The 22,817-nt window shown below is 51.8% G+C and overlaps 1 protein-coding gene across 7 annotated transcripts in view; it reads right to left on the bottom strand.

Annotated features, from left to right (window-relative positions):
* NF2 (NF2, moesin-ezrin-radixin like (MERLIN) tumor suppressor) overlaps positions 1-22,817 on the bottom strand; it is a 71,016-nt gene that overhangs the window by 12,137 nt on the left and 36,062 nt on the right. For 3 of the 7 annotated variants that reach the window (XM_027956735.3, XM_027956737.3, XM_027956736.2), the window contains exons 5-16: positions 21,412-21,480; positions 20,350-20,432; positions 18,427-18,502; positions 15,456-15,590; positions 10,601-10,675; positions 9,289-9,402; positions 6,635-6,757; positions 5,565-5,782; positions 4,915-5,020; positions 4,315-4,442; positions 2,222-2,387; positions 768-812 (exon numbers count right to left, since the gene is read on the bottom strand). In XM_027956735.3, coding sequence (XP_027812536.1) covers positions 777-812; positions 2,222-2,387; positions 4,315-4,442; positions 4,915-5,020; positions 5,565-5,782; positions 6,635-6,757; positions 9,289-9,402; positions 10,601-10,675; positions 15,456-15,590; positions 18,427-18,502; positions 20,350-20,432; positions 21,412-21,480 — 1,329 coding nt within the window. In that variant the 3' untranslated portion in view covers positions 768-776. Of the gene's footprint in view, positions 1-2; positions 813-2,214; positions 2,388-4,314; positions 4,443-4,914; positions 5,021-5,564; positions 5,783-6,634; positions 6,758-9,288; positions 9,403-10,600; positions 10,676-15,455; positions 15,591-18,426; positions 18,503-20,349; positions 20,433-21,411; positions 21,481-22,817 lie in introns of those variants that run through there. The other 4 variants (XM_027956734.3, XM_060400856.1, XM_004017463.5 and 1 more) reach the window with 4 other exon arrangements.

The following is a 22,817-nucleotide window of genomic DNA, read 5'->3' as shown; positions in this document are numbered from 1 at the left end:
AACTGTCGCAGGAGGAAAGCAGCAATCATTCAATTAATTCACTTGGCGAGCGCTGACTGCCCGTCGGCCAGGACTGCGCCGTCCCGACGGGAGTTCCTGCCGAGGTGGCCGTCAGCGCGCTCGCTGGTGGACAGACAGTCCGCTGAGCCTGACCGCGGCTCAGCCCCCTGTGCTAGCGGTTTGTTTTACTTGAAAAGAGAATAGATGTGGACAGAAACTGGGGGTTGGGAGGCGGCTCTAGAGGAAGGCAAAGCGGCACGGGCAGCTCTCCCCGCCCCACCCCGGTCCCCCGACCAGGAGCTGCCAGGTGTGACCGCGGACGGGTCTTCAGAGGCTGTCACCACATGAAAGGTCACGATCTCCAGTTAAAAAGACACCCAAACAGACCCCGTTCCCATGCCAGGGTTATTTATCGGAGGGGGACGCCACCAGGACGAAGGACTTGAGACACACCTGACCGGACAAGAAGCCATGACCTTCCCCAGCCCAACAACGACACACGTGAAGGAAGGACGGCTGGGCCGGCAGCCCCGGGACATGCTCTTCCGAACGAGGCGGCCCCCAGGGGCCTGGAGGTCGGCCTGGCCCCACAGAGGGGGCACCTGCTTTCAGACTCAAGCATGCTGCGGCCAGGCCCCAGGTGCCGCCTGCCCCGCCGGGGAGGGCTGGGCGCGGCCCCGGGGACACAGACAGGCAAGCTCATGCAGGGGTTAGTACCACAGAGGGCGGTCCCATCACCACATACAGAGTACCTGGGCATAACCTACTGTGAGGGCTCAAATGCAGATAGGTCTTCTGCCTTGGGCTTGAGGCTAAACCAGCAAGATAAAAACGAAGAAAAACAGAAAACACACCCTGTGATATCAACAATGTCACGTGCCATTTGCAAAATGCTTTCAGCCCGGGTCTGAGACTGCGACTGGTGACTTCACGCACTTGTTTTTTACGGCTTGGAAACGGGGATCTCTACAGCTTTCAGCACCCCAGGGGCCGTGGGGCAGCTACATATAGCCTGTGCCCGGGGCGGCAGGGGAGAGAGAGTGGAGTAGGGAGGGGTCCGAGGCAGCTCCTTGGAGGCCCCGCCGGCTCCCTGGCCAGCTGGTCCTTCCTCCTCTCTGCCCACAGGCTGAGGCCTCGCTCTAGCATCCCTCTCTGCTCAGAGTTTCAGACGTGGGTCCAGGAGGGAAAGCCGTTAAGTTACAGAAGCTGGGGGAAAGAGGAGCTTGGATGGTGGGGAGGTCTCTTCTTCCCGGTCGTGCTGTTAAAAGGAATTCTCTACTTGGTGCCAATGCTAACTGGAGTCAGGAGGAAGGATTCGGGACTCCCGATTGCCCCCCTGTGTGATGGCAGGTACACACATCTCACGGTTTTCAGATACAGCTTAACCACTGAAAATAGTCCTCCAACTGAGAGACTAATTTTAAAGGCTCGGGTAAAGGGTACAAAATTAAACACATCTATCACCACCTAAGCTCACTGAAGAGCCTTGTCGTACTGACCCCCGTGTGACAGGTGTTCCTGGCTCTAGGGGAAAGTGTCAGGAGCTGATGTCACCTGGAGGGAGAGGACCTTTCTGCTCTGCCCAGCAGAAGACAAGTATACTCTTGGGCTGACAGTGTGGGACTCAGCTTCCTCCCAAGGGCTGAAAGCCCGAAACATCCATGGAGAAAAAGACACGAAACTTGTTAGCAACATAAATGGGAGTCTCATCTTTTAAAACATTAAGGTTCTTCCAGACATTTCTTTTCAAGTCTGGACGAAAGCTTAACATTCAGAACTTGGTTCTGAATCAAGAACGGAATTTTACAGTCCTACGCCGCTTAGACACACAAAAAGCTGAGAGGGAGAGGCCAGTCTCAACAGCCTCCCTTTCATTTTGCTTTCTCATTAAGTGAGGTAGCTCCCTGGGCAGAACTCCCCTCGGCTTGAAAGACAGAATTGCTTTACTGCTAAATGATGGATCGAAACCTGTCCTGTAACCATGATTCATCTCATCAGAGCTCTTAACACAAGCTCCCCTTCCATCAGGCCAATGGGTTCACAGTCATCAGCAGAGTAACTTCCCTTCCCGGCGTGATTAAAAAAAAAAATTCCCTCAACTAAGTACGTGTCAAAAAAAAACACGACACCGGTGTGATGCCTCGGCTGCCGAGGGAGCCAGATGCTGAGCCCACCCTTGGTGAGTGGCCATCCTGAGCGTAGAAGTCGGGCGGCCCAGTACCTTTTTGATGGTGCTGTGCTTGCTGCCGCCGCCACCCCGGTCGGAGCTCTCGCTGTGCAGCATGTCCAAGGCCGTCTCCCGCTCCTTGAGTCTCAAGGCCTCGATCTCGGTCTTGAGCTCGTTGAGCTGCTCCTGCAGGTGCTTGCTCTTCTCCATGTACTCCACCCTGCCGGGGAGAGGACAAGCGTGTCACGGGGCTGGCAGAGGGCGAGACCCGCTGCGGCTCAGAGGCCACAGACCCACGAGCGGCTCGCCCGGGGACCCGGAGCCTGAGCGAGGGGGTTCAGGTCCCTGCTCGGCCCTCCACAGGCTGGTCCCTTAACTGCTCTGCATCTGTTTCTCGCCCATGAAGCAGGGATGATGATCACAGAGCCGAGGTCAGGATTAAGCAGAAGGGGGCGGAGGATAGCCTCAGTAAGCTGTCCTACTGGTGGTAACGGCTAACAGAGAGCTTCTAAGTTCTGTCCAAGAAACAACATGAGAAGCCAGCCTCCCAGAACCAAGAACAATGTCCTCGTCTCAAAAGGGAAGTCGCCCAGTCACGTCTGACTCTTTGTGACCCCACGGACAGTATAACCTACCAGGTTCCTCTGTCCATGGGGTTTTCCAGGCAAGAACACTGGAGTGGGTTGCCTTTTCCTTCTCCAGGGGATCTCCCAGACCCAGGGATCCAACCTGGGTCTCCTGCATTGCAGGCAGACGCTTTACTGTCTGAGCCACCAGGGAAGCCACGCTCTTCTTGGAGAAGTGACTCCATTCTGGTGGACCTCTCGGACAGGCCGTGGCCCCATCCCTACTTGCTCTGGGCCATCATCTCCTAACGACAACAGATGCTCACACAGCCAACACCGGAAAGAGAAAGACGCCCGCCACCATCTGCAGGCAGACACGCTGTGAGGGAGGCCACTCTCGGGGTGTCTGACCACCTGGGCGTGGCCAGGCAGACTGGGCCCTCCCAGACCCAAGGGGACATTCTGCAGGGATTCCCAAGGCTGGTTATGCACTCTGCCCAGATGCTCATGGGGACTGAGTAAGGAAACATAAACTGTAAAAGAGCAGGGCACGGACAGGACACAGCTCACCCCCATCGCGACCAGGTAACGCTGAACATGCCTAGGATGCGGAGAAGGGGGAGGGGAACTCACGCCGCGGGTGCCACAGTCAGACACTGGGGCCCTCTGTCCTCAGGACACACTGCCCGGCCTGGGGCTGCTAGGCGCGCTAAGTCTGGGCTCCTGTTGATAACAGGAACACTAGGCCTGCCTCTAAAGTCAGTTGGTGGCGATGAAATGAAATGAATGCTAAAGAACTGTGTCACCAGGCGCCCCACGCCAGGTAGCTGCCGTGACAGTCCCCTGGCCGGGGTGGCACGGCTGGCTGATTTACCTACGGCTCAGAGCAGGGGACCCCGGTTAGATGTCCTTTGTAGGGGGGAGGTTCCCTTCCATCTCAGGGCCATGGCCCCCGACCATAAAGTAAACAAGGAGGTCCACTCAGGGCGGGCTGAGCTTGGCCGCCAGAGAACACAGCTAGGAAACAAGTTCCACTGCCAGGTCAGAGCACGACCACCACTTGAACAGGGTCTGACTGGCTGGGAGACCCCCAACAACCAGTCCTAGACTGTGGGTGAGCTCGGAAGCCACTGTAAACTCCGGGTCACCCATCAGGTGTCATTTTTATCCTGGAAGACTGAATGCTGGTCTATCGCCCTTCATTTCCAATCAGGAAGCTCCTCTTCCAGTGGGCAACTGTGAACGTATTAGTCGCTCAGTCATGTCCAAGTCTTTGCGACCCTGTGGACTGTAGCCCGTCGGGCTCCTCTGTCCACGGGATTCTCCAGGCCAGAATACTGGAGTGGGTACCCATGCCCTTCTCCAGGGGGGTCTTCCCGACCCAGGGATCGAACCCAGGTCTCCTGTGCTGCAGGTGGATTCTTTACTGTCTGAGCCACGAGGGAAGCCCACAAAGGGGGAGCAGCCGGGAGAGACAGGCAAGAGTGCTGCGAGGGTCCGGTGGGCAAGGACAGAGCAAACCTTCCTGGGGTCAGGGACAGGCTGCCCACGTGGGGCCCCAGGGAGCCAGGGACTCCGTACTTCTCTTTCTCTATCTCCATGGAAAGCCGCTTCATGTCGGTGTCCTTGAAGTCGAAAGACAGGCTGTCGCCGACGAGGTTGAAGCTTGCCATGTCGGGAGGCAGTGGCGCTGGCAGTGGGTTCATGGGCTGTGAAGGAGAAACCTGATCATCAGAAGGGTTGGTTCCCCAAGAACGGAGGGCACCGCCGTGTCACCCGCTGACCCTCCAGAGGGCACAGAGGCCCTGGGCCCAGCGCGCCCACCCCTAAAGCGGATGGAGGTGAGGCAGCGAGACTGGACGACGTTCTCCTCCCAGATCAGAGCGTCACCTGAAATGCAGCCCCAACAGACCTCTCCCACCGCCTGCCCCACAAGGCTGCAAGTGGTACTGTTTACTACTCTTTGGAGCCACTCTTTTGTACCTCCTGCTCTGTCCCTCTGCTTAAACCATGTTGCTTCCCTACACACCACGCTTTCGAGGCCCTAGAATGTTTTCCACTGCTCACTTTGCCGTGCATTTGCTTAACAGTCACCCCGAGGGCCTCGCCAGGGAACCTGAGGGCTGGGAGGCCGGGGAACCTATGAGGCTGGAGGCAGGGTGGCTGGCAGCCCAGGCTCACCGGGTACGCGGGCTTGGTGGTGATTTCCAGTAGCTTCTGCTTGGCCCTTCGCTCTGCCTCCCGGGCTTCCTGCAGGTCCTGCTTCAGCTGATCGGCCTCCTTGGCCCTGCAAGGAGAGGAGGGGCCGTCAGCTCCACAGAAGACACAGGAGGAGCTGGAGGTACGCGAAAGTGGAACCCTTCTAGGAAGTTCAGACTAGGAACGAGCCAGTGTTCATCTGATGGCTGTGGGACAAGGACACCCAGAGCCTTGAATCGTCTTTGCAAAGCACAGACCACAGTTCTATCCTTGGACCTGGCTGTGAGCCAGGGTGGCCTGTCCAGCCCCACTCCCGCCTATAGAGCATGGTGAATACTGCTGTCTCCCCAAGCACCTCTCAAAAAAAAAGAGGAGAAGCAGTATATTGTGTAAGTGTAAGAAAAGTCTCATGTCTCCTCAGCTAAAAGCAGCCTGTGAATAAGCTTGGCAGTTTTCCTGCAAACACAACCGTCCAAGGGCCAGAGGCTCGGTGCAAAGGCACGTCTGGACTGCGGTCCACAGAACCAGAGAACAGCATCCCTACACCCGCCTGGCTCCAGCCCCTCTGGCCGTGCGGGAAGGGGCCTCTGGCCGGCCCAGGAGATGGACTGGCTGTGGGGGCACCCGCTCACCTCCTCTCTGACTCCTCGGCCATCTTCAGCGCCAGCACCTCGGCCTCCAGCACCTTCTGCTCCATCAGGCGCTTCTCCTCCTCTGTCCGGATAGCCGTGGCCTTGATGCGCTGCATCTCCTGCTCGGCCTCTGCCGCCTTCTGGGCCAGGAGCTTTGCCTCCTCCTCTGTGATCTGGGCCTTTTCAGCCAACAGGTCAGCTGTCTCCTCGGACCGCATCTGCAGAGAGGAGCACAGTTCAGCGGAAAAATGGGGGGTCCCGTTCCTGTCCTCCCACCCTGCTCAGGTCTCAGACACCCAGGTCAGCAAGAACCAGTGTCTTGGACATCCTGGGGCCCTGCTGGTCCCCAAGCCACACCCTTCAACTGCTGAGAAGGCCCTTCAGGGGGTCCATCCGCGGGGGCCCATTTGAGCTGAGGCTACACTTTATGAGGGAGAAAACCAGCTTAACTCTGTCCTTCTCTCTCTTTAAATAAGGGGTTCGAAAGCGGGGCGACTGTGCCCTCATGGGACACATCACAGTGTCTAGAAATGAATTTGTTTGTCACAAATGGGGAATCCAGTGGATAGAGGCCAGGGACACGGCCAACCAGCCCTCAGTGGACAGGATGGCCCCCACCAGGGGACCACCTGGCCAGATGAGCGGGGGGCCGAGGCTGAGATACCCCGGGGAAAGGTGACCCATGGTGAGTGAAGTTTGCCTGTCCTGGGAGGCTGAACTCAGCCTAAGCCTGCTCCTGCAAACATAGGTGGAAAGAAAGCAATGTTTGTTTTAAGCAGAAACGTCAAAGCAAGTGGCTACTCCATGGTCTTTGGGGCCTGACCCCAAGCCCGAGGGAGGCCTCCTGGGACCCGGCCCCGTGGGCGTCACCAGGGCTTTTTAAGCTGAGACGTCACAGCGCGTGGCACTCCATGGTCTTTGGACCCCGACCCCGAGGGAGGCCTCCCAGGACCCGGCCCGTCGGCGTCACCAGGGCTTTTTAAGCCAAGACGTTACAGTGAGTGGCACGCCGTGGTCTTTGGACCCCGACCCCGAGGGGGGCCTCCCGGGACCCGGCCCGTGGGCGTCACCAGGGCTTCGTTGGCCATCGTCGCCTCTTCCTTCATCTGCAGCAGCCGCCTCTCCAGCTCGTCCCGCGTGCGCTCAGCCTCCTCTCGCATCTGCTTCTCCCGAGCGAGGCGCTGCCGTTCCATCTGTGGGGGAGGCGCGGCCACTGGTCACAGGGGCCCACGACCTGCAGACGCCCAGTGCCAGAATCTCCCTCTGAGGACCCTTTTCCTCCCTGCACTTTAGGGACCCAGCGTGACTCCCCTCGCCCACCAACCTCCATCCTTCTGAACCAGCTTGTCGAGTGGCAAGCCGTGCTCCTTGAAAAATCACCGAGCGGTAAATGAACAAGCAGCGGAATGCCGAGCCAGCCTCCCCTGGGATGGACGGGCGCGTTCGTGCATGGTGGGTGTGGAAGCAGCTACTTGGCCAACGCAGCCCTTGTGCAGGGAGGCCCTGGTGGCCCTGCTCTGCGGCTCAAAGGATGCGATACAGGCTCCTCCCAAGGGGCAGCTGCAGAGACAGACTGCGTTCTCCCCTGCACCCACAGACCCCTCCCACACCCCTAGTCTCATCAGCAAACGGCTCCACTCTTGCCTCTGACCCTCGGCGGTGACGTCGTCCGTGTGATGCATCAACAGCTCGCATGCTGTACTTTACAGGGGAGGCAGCGGCAGCCGAGGTACAGACCCCACAGCCTCATGCGGAGGCAACTCCCGAGCCAGGCCTGCGACAGGAAGGAGCCAGGAGGGGACGGGGCCCGCTCCTCGTGGCACCAGCACTAAGCCACCACTGCTGCCTCCCTGGCCTTCTGGATCACTGAATTAATTGGGCCACATGCCGAGCTTAATAAGGGGAACAAGAAGAGGACAAGTGCTATTCTCTGTGATCTTAGGGCCCTAGGTGAGTTCAGAAAGCAGGAGCCAGAAGTGACCACTGCACTATTTTCTTCCTTAAATAATTAAAGCACATCTAATGACTTATTTCTTGCTTTAACCTTTTCCCCAACTCAAGATTTCTAAGACTGCTGCTTTTTCTAAATACTAAGCAAAAAAAAAAAAAAAAAAAAAGGCGTTGGGCATCGAAGGAATAATGCAAAGACAAGCAATAAAATCCTATAAATTCTTCTCCAATTTTCCCCTTCCAGGTCAATGAAAAGCTTGGCCAATTTGTTCTCGATTTCTACCATGTGAGAATTTCCATTATGTGGATGACTAGATCCCCATTATCATCTGCTTGAAAAATGCCTACAATCCCTTCTGCTCCCAGCACTGCACCTTCCCTGAGACCTCCACCTCAATCATAAGGAATGTCCCCGTTTGCAAAGTGGTTTCAGCCACAAAGACCCGCAGGTACAGTGTGTCCTTTGATCTGAGACGCAGAAGACAGATCCTCAGCTCCACTTGACAGATGAGAAAATGGAGGCCTGGCAGGTTAAGTCATTCACTGGGGTCTCAGACTAAGTCCCATGTGTGGCACCAAGGTCAACGTCTGTCCTGCTGGGCCATGGAGCCCCTGACCTGCGGCCGCCAGATGTCAGGAACAGACGTCTGCCGTCCTCCCAGCAGTGTGGGTCAGGGGTGTGTTCATGTTACTCTCTGCACAGCCTGGAGGCTTACACGCTTCCTTGCCCTGTTCAGATCTCTAGCTTCTGAGCTCTGCTCTGCCCATAAGGAGGGTAGAGAGGGATCTTTTTGAAGTTGCCTCTATGACCCTGCGCTGGCCCACAAGCATTTCTTGTCCAACAAAACCCATGCCACTGCCCTCCCCCACCCCACCTCGCACACACACACTCAAAGCATCCCAGCGAGTATGTCTATGGCCTGACGTCTCAAGAGAGCAAAGAGATGGAGAGCCGGGAGCACAATGGATCCAACTGGGCGTTTTGTCCTAAATCCCAGGGCTGGGAGCCAGCCTCTTTGGAGGATCCGAAGTTGAGAGCTACACACAGACTAATCATCACCCTCCGAGCCTGCAAGTCCGAGGGCAGCTGATTGCAGCTGCTGTTCCTCTGTCTGGTGGTTCATCCACAACCACGACTGACATTTGCAGCAGCGAGGCTCACATAAGCCGTGTGGGTTTCGGTGAGTCAGAAAGGTCTATGAGTGGAAAACAATGGTGCGGATGGTCCAGGCTGATGATAACGGATGCTAATGGAGGCTCCCGGCACCTCCCACTGTGGCCGCTGTGCTGCCCGGCCTGACCTGCAGCGGGGAAGTGCGGCCGGGGTCTAATTAGCATTCTATCAGCGGGCTGCTGGGTGCACCCTGTATTCCATCACCAGCTAATTAGAAAAGAAAAAGTCTGGGCACAGGAGACGGGCAGGCAGAAAGAACGAAAGCTTAGCTGCATGGACCAGAGATGGATGGATGGGTAGATGGATGGATAGAAAGATAGACGGATGGATGCGTGTGGGCTTGGCTATCTCTGCCCGAACTTGCGCTGACCACGCTTCACGCACTCCACTGGAGAAGTAACCAGGGACGTGTCTTTGAGATACCCTGTTACAGTTTACTCCTCATTTCCAGAGCTGATGTCCCACCATCATTTCATCGGCCAGAAAGATCCAACAGGGGCAACATGAGAGCAGGCACTTTCATGATCAGAGCTCAGCCACCCCTGACCTCTGGGCCGAGGCCCCCATGGGCCGACAGCAGCAGCTCCAACACCCGCTCACCTGCTTTCTAGCCTTCTCCTCCCTGGCCTGGGCTTTCATCTGCTGGACTTCCAAAGAATCGGCCTTCCTTCTCCTCATAAACAGGTCGTGATTCCCAATACACAGCTGGAGAATCTGCGGCCAGGAAAGCAGGGGACGTGTGAATACCCGTGGACACAGGCTGTGTGCAGGGCTACACGGAGACGTGCTCTGAACTCCCGGGCAGCGACTGCCCGTGCACACCAGTGGGCACACACAGACGCAGAAAGCACTTGACTGCCTACTAACAGGAGCGTGGAGGGAAAAAACATGTATCACACAATATACGATGGAGTACTATATAGCAGTGAAGTATGCGGTTAGTTACTCAGGACCATATTTTTAAGCATCAACATGGATAAATCTCAAAAAAAAAAAAAGGTAAAAAAAGGCAAGTAACAGAGGAATACAGTTGACAGCACATATATACATTTCAAGAACATACAAAATTTGCTAGTATCCTTGTTTTGCCATACGTGAAATAAAAGTTCTTGAATATCGGGGGGGTGGTACTTAGCACACAGCTGAGAACATTGGTCACCCTTGGGGAGCAGAGGGCTGGTGGGGTGCCAGTGTGGGAGGGGGTTCCCACAGTGATGGGAGTGTGCTGTTTTTCTTTTTTGTTCTGCCAGACTGCATGGTGGGTGGAACTTCGCCAACCAGAGACTGAACCCATGTCTCCTGCAGTGAAAGCACAGAGCCTCAGTCAACCACTGGGTCACCAGGGAAGTCTGGGAGCATGGCACTTCTTAAAGCTGGGTGGTGGCTAAGTAGTTGTTTATTCCTGTCATTCTTTATTTCTCATAGATACATTATACTTATCCTTTCATATGTATGAAGTACTTTAATAAAAATAACTTTAAAAAAGTTCCTCATCACAAAATGTAGATTTGACTTTTTGCTGGTGGTGGTTTAGTGGCTAAGTCATGTCCAACTCTTGGGACCCCATGGACTGTAGCCCATCAGCTCTTCTGTCCATGGGATTTTCCAGGCAAGAATACTTAGGTGGGTATTCGCCACTTCCTTCTCCACGGGATCTTTCCGACCCATGGATAGAATCCAAGTCTCCTGCATTACAGGCAGATTCTTTACCAGCTGAGCCACCGGGGAAACCCGTAAGTGTGACCTTCCAGTGAAGCTGGAGAGAAGTCTTTCAAGGCTGATCAGGAAAGCACATACCAAGCGGGTTATCATTTTACACCTCACAACACGTCGCTCTGATACTGGTTCAAAAAAGGCTTTCAGTTTCGCAGAAAAACTACAGTCCATAATAAAAACCAGGATCTTAACTTACCAGCTTATTGACACGAAGCTTTGAGGAGTTAAATTTGAAGACGTCGATTTTCTTATCCAAAGGCTTAATGGTAAACTGAAAGGACAACGCAGAAAACAGCTTCAGTTTCCGACAGCCTAGAGCGCTACCATCAACCGGGCAATTCCACAAAGGTGGCGACCCCCTGGCAAAGATCCTTGTCCCAGGACGTTCAGGATCCTGGAAGCTGGGTTCTTAGCACCACCTTGGGCTTGGAAACTTGAAGCTAAACCCTAGGTGGGCCCGACCTTGAGGCCAATGCTGGACGGGCCACCCGGGAGTCTAAGGCAGCCTTCAGGAGGCTCTCAACCAGGCCAGAACTAAACCAACCACCATCAATGGCTCGACAGGTAACATCAATCATCACTGCCTCGCTGGATGGCACAGATCTCAAATCCTCAGAATAGGAGGGACATGCTGCTCTTAGACAAAGAACATGACAGAGAAGCTAAAACGTAGGAGGGAGGGGCATTCTGGACAGGGCGAGTAATAGAAATAAAGCAGAGATGGGGAAATGAGCACCGTGTGGGAATGTGTGTGCATGTGTGTGTATGTGGTGTGTGCGTGTGAGAGAGAGAGACACAGCATTAGCTCTTCGATGACCAAGAGAAAACCATGGGAGGGGCTTCCCTGGTGGCTCAGTGGTAGAGAACCCGCCTGCCAATGCAGGAGACACAGGTTCGATCCCTGATCCGGGAAGATCGCACACGCCCTGAAGCGACTAAACCCGCGCGTCACGACCATTGAATCTGTGTTCTAGAGCCTGGGAGCCCTAAGTCCTGAGCCCACACGGCGCAGCTACTGAAGCCGGCGTGCCCTAAAGCCCGCGCTCCCCAACAAGAAAGAAACGCCGCCACAATGAGAAGCCTGCGCACCTCAACCAGAGAGCAGCACCTGCTCCAGAAACTGGAGGAAAGCCTGTGCTGCGATGAGACCCAGCACAGCCAAACAGATAAATGAAGTTATAGGTATACATATATAAGAGAAAACCCATATGCAGAGTACATCATGAGACACGCTGGGCTGGAGGAAGCACAGCTGGAGTCAAGACTGCCGGGAGAAATATCAATAACCTCAGATATGCAGATGACACCACCCTTATGGCAGAAAGTGAAGAGGAACTAAAAAGCCTCTTGATGACAGTCAAAGAGGAGAGTGAAAAAGTTGGCTTAATGCTCAACATTCAGAAAACGAAGATCATGGCATCTGGTCCCATCACTTCATGGCAAATAGATGGGGAAACAGTGGCAGACTTTATATTTTGGGGCTCTAAAATCACTGCAGATGGTGACTGCAGTCATGAAATTAAAAGACGCTCACTCCTTGGAAGGGAAGTTATGACCAACCTAGACAGCATATTCAAAAGCAGAGACATTACTTTGCCAACAAAGATCTGTCTAGTCAAGGCTATGGTTTTTCCAGTAGTCATGTATGGATGTGAGAGTTGGACTGTGAAGAAAGCTGAGCGCCAAAGAATTGATGCTTTTGAACTGTGGTGTTGGAAAAGACTCTTCAGGGTCCCTTGGACTGCAAGGAGATCTAACCAGTTCATCCTAAAGGAGATCAATCCTGGGTGTCTTTTGGAAGGAATGATGCTAAAGCTGAAGCTCCAGTACTTTGGCCACCTCATGCAAAGAGTTGACTCATTGGAAAAGATCCTGATACTGGGAGGGATTGGGGGCAGGAGGAGAAGGGGACGACAGAGGATGAGGTGGCTGGATGGCATCACCAACTCGATGGACTTGAGTTTGAGTGAACTCTGGGAGTTGGTGATAGACAGGGAGGCCTGGCGTGCTGCGATTCATGGTGTCGCAAAGAGTTGAACACGACTGAGCAACTGAACTGAACTGACTGAAACTGGGAGGAAGGCAGGAGCTGGGGGTGGTGAGGTGGGCTGGGGATGGACAATCAGCAAGGCTTAGATTTGGTGTGACAGCAGTCAGGGAGTTACCCCAGATTTCCCAACACGGGGATGGCTTGATAATGCTGCTAAGAGAAGGAACGCAGTCACGAGTGATGAAGAACGCACTGGAGGAGAGAAGGAAGACATAACCTTCACAATCAAAGGGGAGAGGAAGATGAATGAGGATGGGGATGGGGGAGAAATCAGGAGGAGACCCGAGGGCCAGACTGGGGACTGCGCCACATAAAAAGAAAAGAGCTGGTGCTCTCACCTCTTCCTGATGAGATCGGACAGAGCCCAGATTCCAAAGCTGCACCTTGGACGTGAAAAGCCCACTCCCACGAAAGACTTGCTAAGCAAAGGCACTGGGGAAGCTCTATTCTTAGATACTTCCTTCCCACGCTATGCTGTCCAACAAAGGGGGAGCACACGGAGGACAGAAGAACGGTCCTCTGTGTGGCTTTTGGTCAGGTGAGCTGAGAAGCAGTGCTGCTCTTGTGCAGGCTGCTATTTATGAATTTCGAGAGCTTATTTTTGGCCTGGCTGCCAAACCCCAGGGCTGCCAGTGGGAGACCTGAAGGAACGGGGACTCCACAGGCTCTGTGCCACTCTGGGGCACGCGTGCGGCGTCCACGGGTCATCTGGAATAAACCGGACTTGTGTTGTCACAGCACGGGGGAGAATGCCCCAGGCTCCTTCCCATCACGTCCCACCCGGGCTGCGTGAGTTCCTGACATGCTGGCAGGCGATGGTGCCCGGCCCCGGGAGAGGGAACATTAGAGTTTCGTGTCGGGCTGTATGAGGGGAGCCTTTGCTGCCTGGCTTCTGTGAAGGACGAGCATCTCGGGACCTTTTAGCACGCCAAGTGTGCGGACGTGCCGTAAACAGACTTTTATGAAATTAGAGGTGAAAAACTACCGGCTTACCCTACTGCTGCTTTGAGTCACATGGAACTTTCCATTTCAGGGCCTTAAAAAAAAATACCTTAAATGCTCATCTCTTGGGCTACGTGCAAAAAATCTGAAAGCCAGAATGTTTTGAGTTAAGAGGCTCAATCTGTCTCGTCAAGCGTGGCCGAGGGGAGCTCAGCCACGTATTGGCAACTGGGGGCCTGGTGTTCCTATCCTCAGAGCTGCTACATGAGGGAAGGGCAAAAACAGGAAACCGGCTTGGAGGTGGGGGCCTGCAGGCGACCACGTGAGCCATCTCTTACTCACTCCCTCCGCGCTCGGGCCTGGGTGTGCGGGTACCAGCCCGCCGCGGGGCACTGCCCGGGCCTGCATTCCTGGGCCCCGTGTCCTGAGTCTCGGGGCTCGTCCTCTGTGTCTCCCCGGGAACCGCCGGGGGCGTGGCTTCTGCTGGTGTGCCCCCCTGCCTGACACAGCTCTCCTGCTCCCTCTGGGTCCCCGCTTCCTGAGGGGGCGCAGAGCTGCCAGAACACACCCCTCCTCCCGCGGCGGTGTTCCTGTGAGGGCTGAATCAGAGCCGGGGCGAAGCTGCTGGCTGGCAGAGAAGCGCCGGATCGTCGCCCTCTTTGTCACTGGCCTTTCGCGCTGCAGTTATGTGTCACGGCAGCTGAGTCACTGCTTGACTAGAACTTCCTTGAGGGCTGAGACTGCACTCGCTCCATCTCTGTTTCCCTCACGAAGCCTGACACCAAGCAGATGCTCGAAAATCCCTTGAAAATTAACCAGGGAGGGGGACTTCCAGTGGTTAGAATCCGCCTGCCAAGGCAAGGGACATGAGTTTGATCCCTGGTCCAGGAACTAAAATTCCTCATGTCTTGGAGCAGTTAAGCCCGAGCGCTACTGAGCCCGAGCTCTAGAGCCTGGGAGTCGCAACTACTGAGGCCTGAGCGCCCTAAAGCCTGTGGCCCCAACAAGAGAAGCCACTGCAATGAGAAGCCCTCCCTCCGCTGCTAGAGAAAGCCCACACACTGCAACGAAGACCCAGCACTGCCAAAAATAAATCAGCTATTAAATAAAGCGATTTGTAAAACTTAACCATGAGCGCATGAGTGAGGGAATGGACACGGCATTACAGCATTTGGGAGAAGTCCATTCTGTGTCAGTCAGCTCAGCCACTCACTTTCGCAACCCCATGGACTCCTTATCACTATATAGGACCATCCTATACAGTACTACTTGAATTCTGCGTTAGGGTGTTCATCCAAGTTATCTGAAGTTCCTTATTCTTGAATTCTTATAAGCAAGTTAGTCTGATATCCTTGTTTATATCATTGCTGGTATGTATATGTTATTTGTATAGTATATATAATACATACAACTCATGTATGTATCATGGAGATTTGAGTGAGTGAGTACAAGTGTCTCTTAGTCGTGTCTGACTCTTTGCGAGGCCATGGACTATATAATCCATGGAATTCTCCAGGCCAGAATACTGGAGTGGGTAGCCTTTCCCTTTTCCAGGCATTCTTCCCAACCCAGGGGTCGAACCCAGGCCTCCCGCATTGCAGGTGGATTCTTTACCAGCTGAGCCACAAGGGAAGCCCTATGAAGATTTATGTATATATAAATGCCTGCATCACATTGAATCAAGCTCTGGACGCAGAGAGAGTTTAATAAACACCACATTTAAGAGACAAAGAGAATTCTCACCAGAAATAGAAAGCCAAGGAATAAGAAAGGGTTACTTTCTGGTTTGTTTACAGTTCTCTGGGGCTTAGTCCTGACAAATTGATCTTCCTGGTCTCTTGTTAGTCAGTAGGGAGGGTTTAGTGATACTATTTGAAAACAGGATGCCAATACTGTTCTGTAAATGCTATAAAAATCAACAAGCAAAAACCCAAAGCCTGGGAATTAAAGGATCTTGCTGCTGACAAGGAGCAGGCTGGCCTGGGCTGCTCCGGAAGGAGGAGAGACAGAGAAGGTTCAGCTGGGCTGCCGGGGTGTCTGCTGTACAGACTCGACCTACCTCCTTGTCGCTATAGGAGATGTTCCGGATTTCGTTCCACGGGAAGGAGATCTTGGGGGTCAGCCTGTTCTCAGGGTCATAAATGTGAAGCCCCAAAGCATCCACTCCGAGCAGCAGCTCTGTGCCCTTTTTATTCTGTAGATTCAACAGAGAACAGCCACCGTCAGCTCCAGCTGAGGCTCAAGGTCTTGCTCAGCTTCCAAAAGAACTGACATAGACTATTACGTGTGACACGTTTCAACAGCTCCTGACAGAAATCACCACTGTCCTCGATCCTGGGGGGGCCTCCAGCCTCCTGCACTGGGGCAGGGGGAGGCAACATGAGACGGTTCTGATGACTGGGGTGTCCCATGGAGGGGGCACTGGGGGCACCCATCACCGCCCCAGGCACCCTGCACCTCTGCCAGCAAGAGACAACGTGTGAGTGTGCGTGCTCAGTCCTAAGTTGCGTCCAGCTCTTTGCAACCCCATGGATAGGAGCCCGCCAGGCTCCTTTGTCCATGGTATTTTCCAGGCACGAATACTCAGGTGGGTTGCCATTTCCTTCTCCAGGGGATCTTTCAACCCAGGGATCAAATCCTGCACTGGCGGGCGATTCTATATCACTGAGCCACCCGGGAAGTGTCAGCGGCTAAGACAGCAGTAATGGAAATGTTGTTACTGCTAATTACATAGCCGGCTTATCACAGATGTAGAATAAAGACCTGTAGGGTTAAACACCCCTCATGTTAAAAGAAGAGGTGGTTGTACTACCAGAAAGAAAATTCTAAGAGCTGTGATCAGGTGGCTTTATTTTACTTTAAAATGCAGTTTCAATGTGATAAAGCACGTGTTCTGTAGTAAACTGTTAACTGTGGAATCCAGGCAGCGGGTGTACAGAGGTCCTCACTCAAAAGTCTTCCGACTTCCCTGTATGTTGGAAATTTTTTATTGTAAGATATTGGGGAGAAAAAAAATATCAAAATGACTTGAAAGTATATTATACTCCAATAAAGCTGTTTGAAAACTTAACTGACAGGTTGCATGCAGGCTATGCCTCTAATGGTAGTCCAGCCAGCACCCAGCATACTGGAGGGCGATGCCCTGGGCCCTCACGTTGCAGACCAGTGCACACCTCCTCGGGTGTGGGCCCCTGCCCTGTGCAGTCTGGCCCTCGAATAGCGGTGGTAGCCAGCTCCCTGCGTCTGACTCCCTTGCTGACATCAAGGAAAAGGAACCAAGACTCCAGGGCAGGAAAACAGGTCGGCAAGCGAAGGACGTGCCCCGACTGTGAGGAGAAGCACCAAGCTAACAGCAGGTGCAGGAGAAAATCTTTTTACTCCATCTAACACCCTGGAGTCAGGTGCGATCACCAAAGCGTGAGGGAGAGTCGTGAGCTCTTCTGCAGGGCTCTTAAAACCACTGCATTAACACAAGTGAGGCTTTGTGCTTTGAAAATCTACATTTTGGAAAACAAGATATTTCATTATGTTTCTAACTTAAATTTTTAGAGGAAAAAAAAAAATGGATCCCACCCTCTCGTCTCCTATCACGATGACTCCAAGACTTCTAGAGAATAAACAGAGAGAGGCGAGGACTGAAGAAGCCCCTTTTAAATTGTTTCAAGCACACAGCTTCCTTAGATGATGGCAAAATTTCAGGAACATTAACCCTAAGACGCTAAAATATTCCTTACCCTCATCTGTCATGCAATATGAGACATACACGCACAGAATAGTATAATGTAGTCTGACTGCTGCTGTAGAATTAGTGCCCCCCAAAAAACTGGTTTTTCTTGTTGTTTTTTTCTTTTTAAGAACTATAAAGATCTAGTTTTCTACAATGTAGGTGGTGGGGCAAGAGACGTTGTATGGACAAAACCACAGAAATGCGTCAAATGAGTCTGCCCTTAAAGAAACCAAATGTTTGGCAAATATAAATCGATAACATTTTACAAATCAACCTTCAGCGTTATCATGGAAAACCTTTTAGGCATTTGTACACTGTACAAAATGACAGGACTTGTCAGTGTGCCTTATTTTATGCAAATAACCCATTAAAGATATGTATTTAGAAAACAAAGTAGAAAGCTATCCCGAGGGTATTTTAAATGTGTTTCAATTTACCTAAATGTAATACAGAATTTTGGAGAAGGAAATGGCAACCCACTCCAGTATTCTTGCCTGGGAAATTCCATGCACAGAGGAGCCTGGCAGGCTTCAGTCCATGGGGTCTCAAAGAGTAGGACATGACTTAGTTATTAAACAACAATAAATACAAAATTTATGGACACTCCAAACAGGAAAGCAAGCCTTAACTGTAATGACTAAGGTGGCCCAGTGCGGATGGTTGTTTTTTTTTTTTTAACTGTCTGCTTATCTACAGTTTGGAACCGGCTATGAAATAGGTCAGCAAATTGTATGAATCCTCTGGAAGGCACTGCATCCAGCAACAGAACCTTGGGAGAAAGATGCTCAGGGTGCTAAAAAAAAAATTAAAAAAGATGCTCTCAGGGATGGACTGGGGGCTGAAAACAAATGCTTCTCCAGTGTACAAGCCATGGGTTCCCAGAGGACAGCGGAATATTAATGGTCTGAGTAGAAAACCAATTAGCCTGCCAGGGAGAGTTCCCACCCAAACAAATCAGTAATCTGTAAAAGCAGCTTTACTCTCCTCGTGTCCTGAGGGGAGAAAGTATTTACAGGTGATCCCCATGGGCCCAGATCTCACAGAGCCAGAAATAATCAAATGTTCCACCAGAGCATTCAGACGGCCCCCCCGAGGCTCCACCGACACTTCATTACCTAGCATCTAATTGAAGGCCCAGAATAGAAACTGAGGCTCTCAGACCCTCTCCCCTGCCTCTTCCCTTGTTGGCCACTGAACCGGCCAAGTATCTGCCACCTTGGGACCAGGAAGGACCCATTTTAGCAGTCTGCCCCTGATTCCGCCTCCATCTACGCCCCAGGAACTCGCAGGGGCTTCCACACACCCGGATTGTGAAGTAGTTCACACCATACATCTCCAGGTCCTGAGCTATCTTTAAATACTCCATCTCCGCTTCGTCCCTGCGAAGAGAAGGAAAGACTCTGTCACTGGAGGGTAGCGGGTGCCAAGCTGAGCCTCGAACCTGCGTGAAGACGTGAGCCTGGCAGCTCCCAGCCCGGCTCTGCCCAACCCTGAGTCTATTAACCACACTGAGGTCAGGCAGAACTTCCCATCCCCGTGAAAACAAGAGAACAGATTCATTAGCGTGTCTCTTGGCTTCAATTTCACGCTTTGCCCTTGGTAAACAGTGACACCCGTCTCAAGTAATTCGAGATGAGCACGTGGTATATCTGCTCCCTCAAATGGATCTGGATGTTCACAATTTCATTTCAGCTGTTGCTTTATCCAACTGCGTGATTTCTTCACCTAGAAGGTTTTGGTAACAAAGCATCTCTGTCTGCAAGCAACCTGAGAGCTCCCTTCCTGATCTGATTCCTTTGGGTGTTGCTGGAAGTTGGGGTGAGAGCAATCCAGCCTGTAGAACCCCAGCCAGGACGCCCACTTCTAAGTTATGAGTCAGACTTAAAGGCAGCTCTTGAAGTAGTGATGACTTGCAAAGAACTCTCAGACAGGTAGAGTGTTGAAACATCTTAAGTCTATGACCTTGCCTTCTTCTCTTCTCCAATCTCAAAATGGCCTCAAATGAATTTTAAAAATTCAACCCCGAGGGGACACCGTGGTGGCAAGCTGAAGCAACTTGAAATCACACATGTATTGTTGACGTACCATTGTTTGGAAGATTGATGTTATTCGTCACAACAAAAACCAGGAAAAAACCCGGCAATCTACATGCCTGTCGGCAGCGGGGTGGATAAATGGTGCGTGGGCTATTAACACGTTGGAATAGTACATAGCAAAGAGAAAGAAAGGGGGAGCCACCGCCACAGGCCACAAGCCCACATCGCACAATATGACCCTGAGTGAAAGAAGTGAGGCCCAGATAACAGAAACTGATCACACTCAAATCACCTTTAAGATTGACCACACCAACCCGTGAGTTGTGTGTAGGAGAGTGGTCAGCTCTGGGGAGGAATGAGGGGGGTCACCTGGTGTTTTCACTTGGTAAGAGTCCATCAGGTGTTACATTTATGACCTGCCCACTTTCTGGTGTACTTTTTTTTAAGAGTTAAAAAAAATGTCATAGGAAGCTGGTTTGAAAAACAGGAAAAAAACATACGTTAAAGGCTAATGAGAAGATGATTAATTCCCAAAGTGATTGGGGAAAAGCTAATGATACTTGAGATACAAAATTTCACCTTTGAGATCACAAAAGTTAGATTGGTAATTGTTGGGGATTGGATGGGGGAGGGAGGTGGGGCCCTTTCATGCTCTGCCCACGGGCATGAAAAGGGGTACAGCCTTTTTGCAGGACGATCTGGGAGGCACCTTTCAAGACACAAAACGCTCACCTCCTTCGACTCAGCAACTCTTTTTCTTCTGAAGGATCTCTCCTCAGAACGACTCATACAAGTACATCATGACGTAAGATTGTACACTGCAGAACATTCTGTGAAACTGAGAAACCTACAGCTACTCCAGACGCCATCAGTCAAGGGATGGACGCAAAAGCTACGGGGCACGCACACAATAGGAATCTTAAAATGGACCTACATGAGCAGTGAACGTGGCAGGTCTGTACCTTCTGGCAGGTCTGTACATCCCGACAGGCGGGAAGTACCCACGCCTCCACGCGCTAGCAAAGGGACACACACAGTACCGGAGCCCGGAGTGGCTGCCAGCGCTCCCTTTTTCTTTTGTGTACTCCGGTACTGCATTTTGTTCAACAAACACGTCCCAGTTTTGCAGTTCTTTAAAAAAGAAAAAAGAGGCCCACGGGGAAACGTCCATCAGCAAGGAGCAGCCTCACCTGGCTCGGCCTCGGTGCTCCGCGTACCAGGCTGTGATCCTCTCCTCCCACATTTCCGGAGTCATCTGATACAGATTTATTACCTGGTGCGGAAGAGAGCAAAACAAAAAACCCACACACAAAAGAAGTTTGAGTACTGAGCGCCTTTTTGATAATTATGCATCATTTTTACAAAATAGCAAGGCACGTGTGTGTATGTCTGTGTGAGTGTGTGTTAGCCGCTCAGTTGTGTCTGACCCCTTGCGACCCCATGGACTGTAGCCCTCCAGGCTCCTCTGTCCATGGAGTTCTCCAGGCAAGGATACTGGAGTGGGTAGCTATTCCTTTCTCCTGGGGATCTTCCCCACTCAGAGACTGGATCTGAGTTTCCCACATCGCAGGCAGATTCTTTACCATCTGGGCCACCAGGGGGGCCCCAAAAGCCGTACACAGGGGGCCAATCACAGGCAGAGGTGGGTGAGTAAATGAGCATCGTCCGATCTGAGTCACAACTCAGAAGGCTGCACCATTTCTCGGGCTGGCACTGGCCCCTCTCTCCTGGGCCATGGAGCCCAGAGGCAGGACCTTGCTCAGAAGCAGGACTCCCTGGCCTGAGAGCTGCCTTTGACTCTTACAGAAGCCATCAGGGGCGCAGGTCAAACCAGGGGAAAGGGGGGAGCAGGCCTTTATCACACATGACAGGTGAGTGGAGCTAGAGAATCAAAAGTGGCTAAAGAGAGGGCAGGCCTGCTTCTGTGGATAATCAACCAGACCAAAGACACCAGGGATTAAAAGCTACAGTGCCCACCCATCTACCTGCCCCCTGCAGCTACAAACAGCTCACTCTGCTGGGCTGAACTCAGGTGGCTCCATGCCCCTCCCTGGGAACCAGTGCTGCTCACCTACCTTTACAAAAAGGACCAACTACAGGCCACGCTTGTTCTAATAACCCCAAAGGAATTCCACAAATCTTTACTCAAGACTGATGACAAAACACTTATGAAAACATTCTCAATACGGCCATCCTGTATTCCTGCAGGTCCTTCGGTTATGTCTTCCCAAATGGGAATTTTAACGTCTTACCCTTTTTGGAAGCAATTCCTCTTGGGCCAGAAAGCCCCGCTTGTGAACAGAGGGGTCGTAGTCGCCATACTGGAAGAAGAGAAGGTGAACGAGGGATTGAGATTCTAGAGACAACTGCGTTTCTGAACGGGTCGACTCGGCCTCCGTCCCTCCCAGCTCCCGGGAAGCAACGCAATTCTGATGACAAGTCAAGATTTCAGCCTCGCTAGTTTGTTATCCTCGGATGAAGATACAAAGCTGATTGTATCTGTGAACAGAGTTGCATAATCCCATACGGGATGGATGGGTGACGTGCTAATAAGACTGTGACATTTGTAGAGAAATGGGGCTACACTTTCTAACTCCTGAAGGAAGCCAAACGAAACACAACTGGGTGTGAGATGTGATTAGCATCGGGTGATAAGAGTCTTACCTACACATGCTTCTAAGTGGCTGGGAATTGGAGCCAAGTGCTAGATGGGAGCTAGGGACAGTGCTGGCAATATTTTTAATAGCTTTCACTCAAGGCTCTGAAAAATGCTTTGGAAAAATCTGATGCCAACACTGTCATCCTTACCGTACAGACAATAAAAAAGTAAATAAATAAAAGGTTAACTGATTTTCCTAAATTTGCAGAAGAGAATCACTAGGAGGGCCAGAAATCGGCCCTGCATTTTCATGTACCCACAGGGGACAATAACTTGGAACTTCCTGATTTCAAACCAATTATCTCTTTCTTTCCTGGAAAGTTAGTCTGACCAGGAAATAACCAGAAATGAAGGAGTTATTTTTAACAAGAAACTAACCACAAAATATATAGAACACCAAACCCTGTCTCTTGTCGATTAGCATTCAGTGGTTTTCCTCTTGATCCAAAATGACAAAGCTCAGTATTTTAGTATAATCTTCTATAAATATTTATGCTTTTCACTACCAACACTGGCAAAAAAAAAAAAAGGCTTGGCAGTTGGCTCTACATCCCACCACAATGGATCCGGACATGGCCCACCCCTCTCATTCCCAAGAATCTCAAGTTTAGATTTCTGGTGTGTTTTTCAATCGACACTCATGGGATTGAAAAGAGATGTTTATCATCAACTGGAAATCACGCCTTCATCCCATATCACTCTTTTGTAAAAGCCCCAAGGATCAATATCGCTTAGGAATTTCATAATTATCTTGCAAATAGAAGAATTGTACTGCATTGTTTTTTCAGTTTAAAAAAAAATTCAATCTCAACCCCTTCACTTCTTAGCAGTGACCTTGGACATTTTGTGTCCCAGTTTTCTCATCTGTAAAATGGGGATAATAACAGTACATATCTCACAGGACTCCCCTGGGGGATCAAATGGAATACCCATACATTTTTTTTTAAACTATGACTAACACACAGCATTCAACACAACCTCATGTCAAAAGATAAAAAC

Source organism: Ovis aries, chromosome 17, assembly GCF_016772045.2.
Source record: "Ovis aries strain OAR_USU_Benz2616 breed Rambouillet chromosome 17, ARS-UI_Ramb_v3.0, whole genome shotgun sequence".
Taxonomy (NCBI): Eukaryota; Metazoa; Chordata; class Mammalia; order Artiodactyla; family Bovidae; genus Ovis; species Ovis aries.
This window is presented reverse-complemented; position numbering and strand designations above follow the sequence as displayed.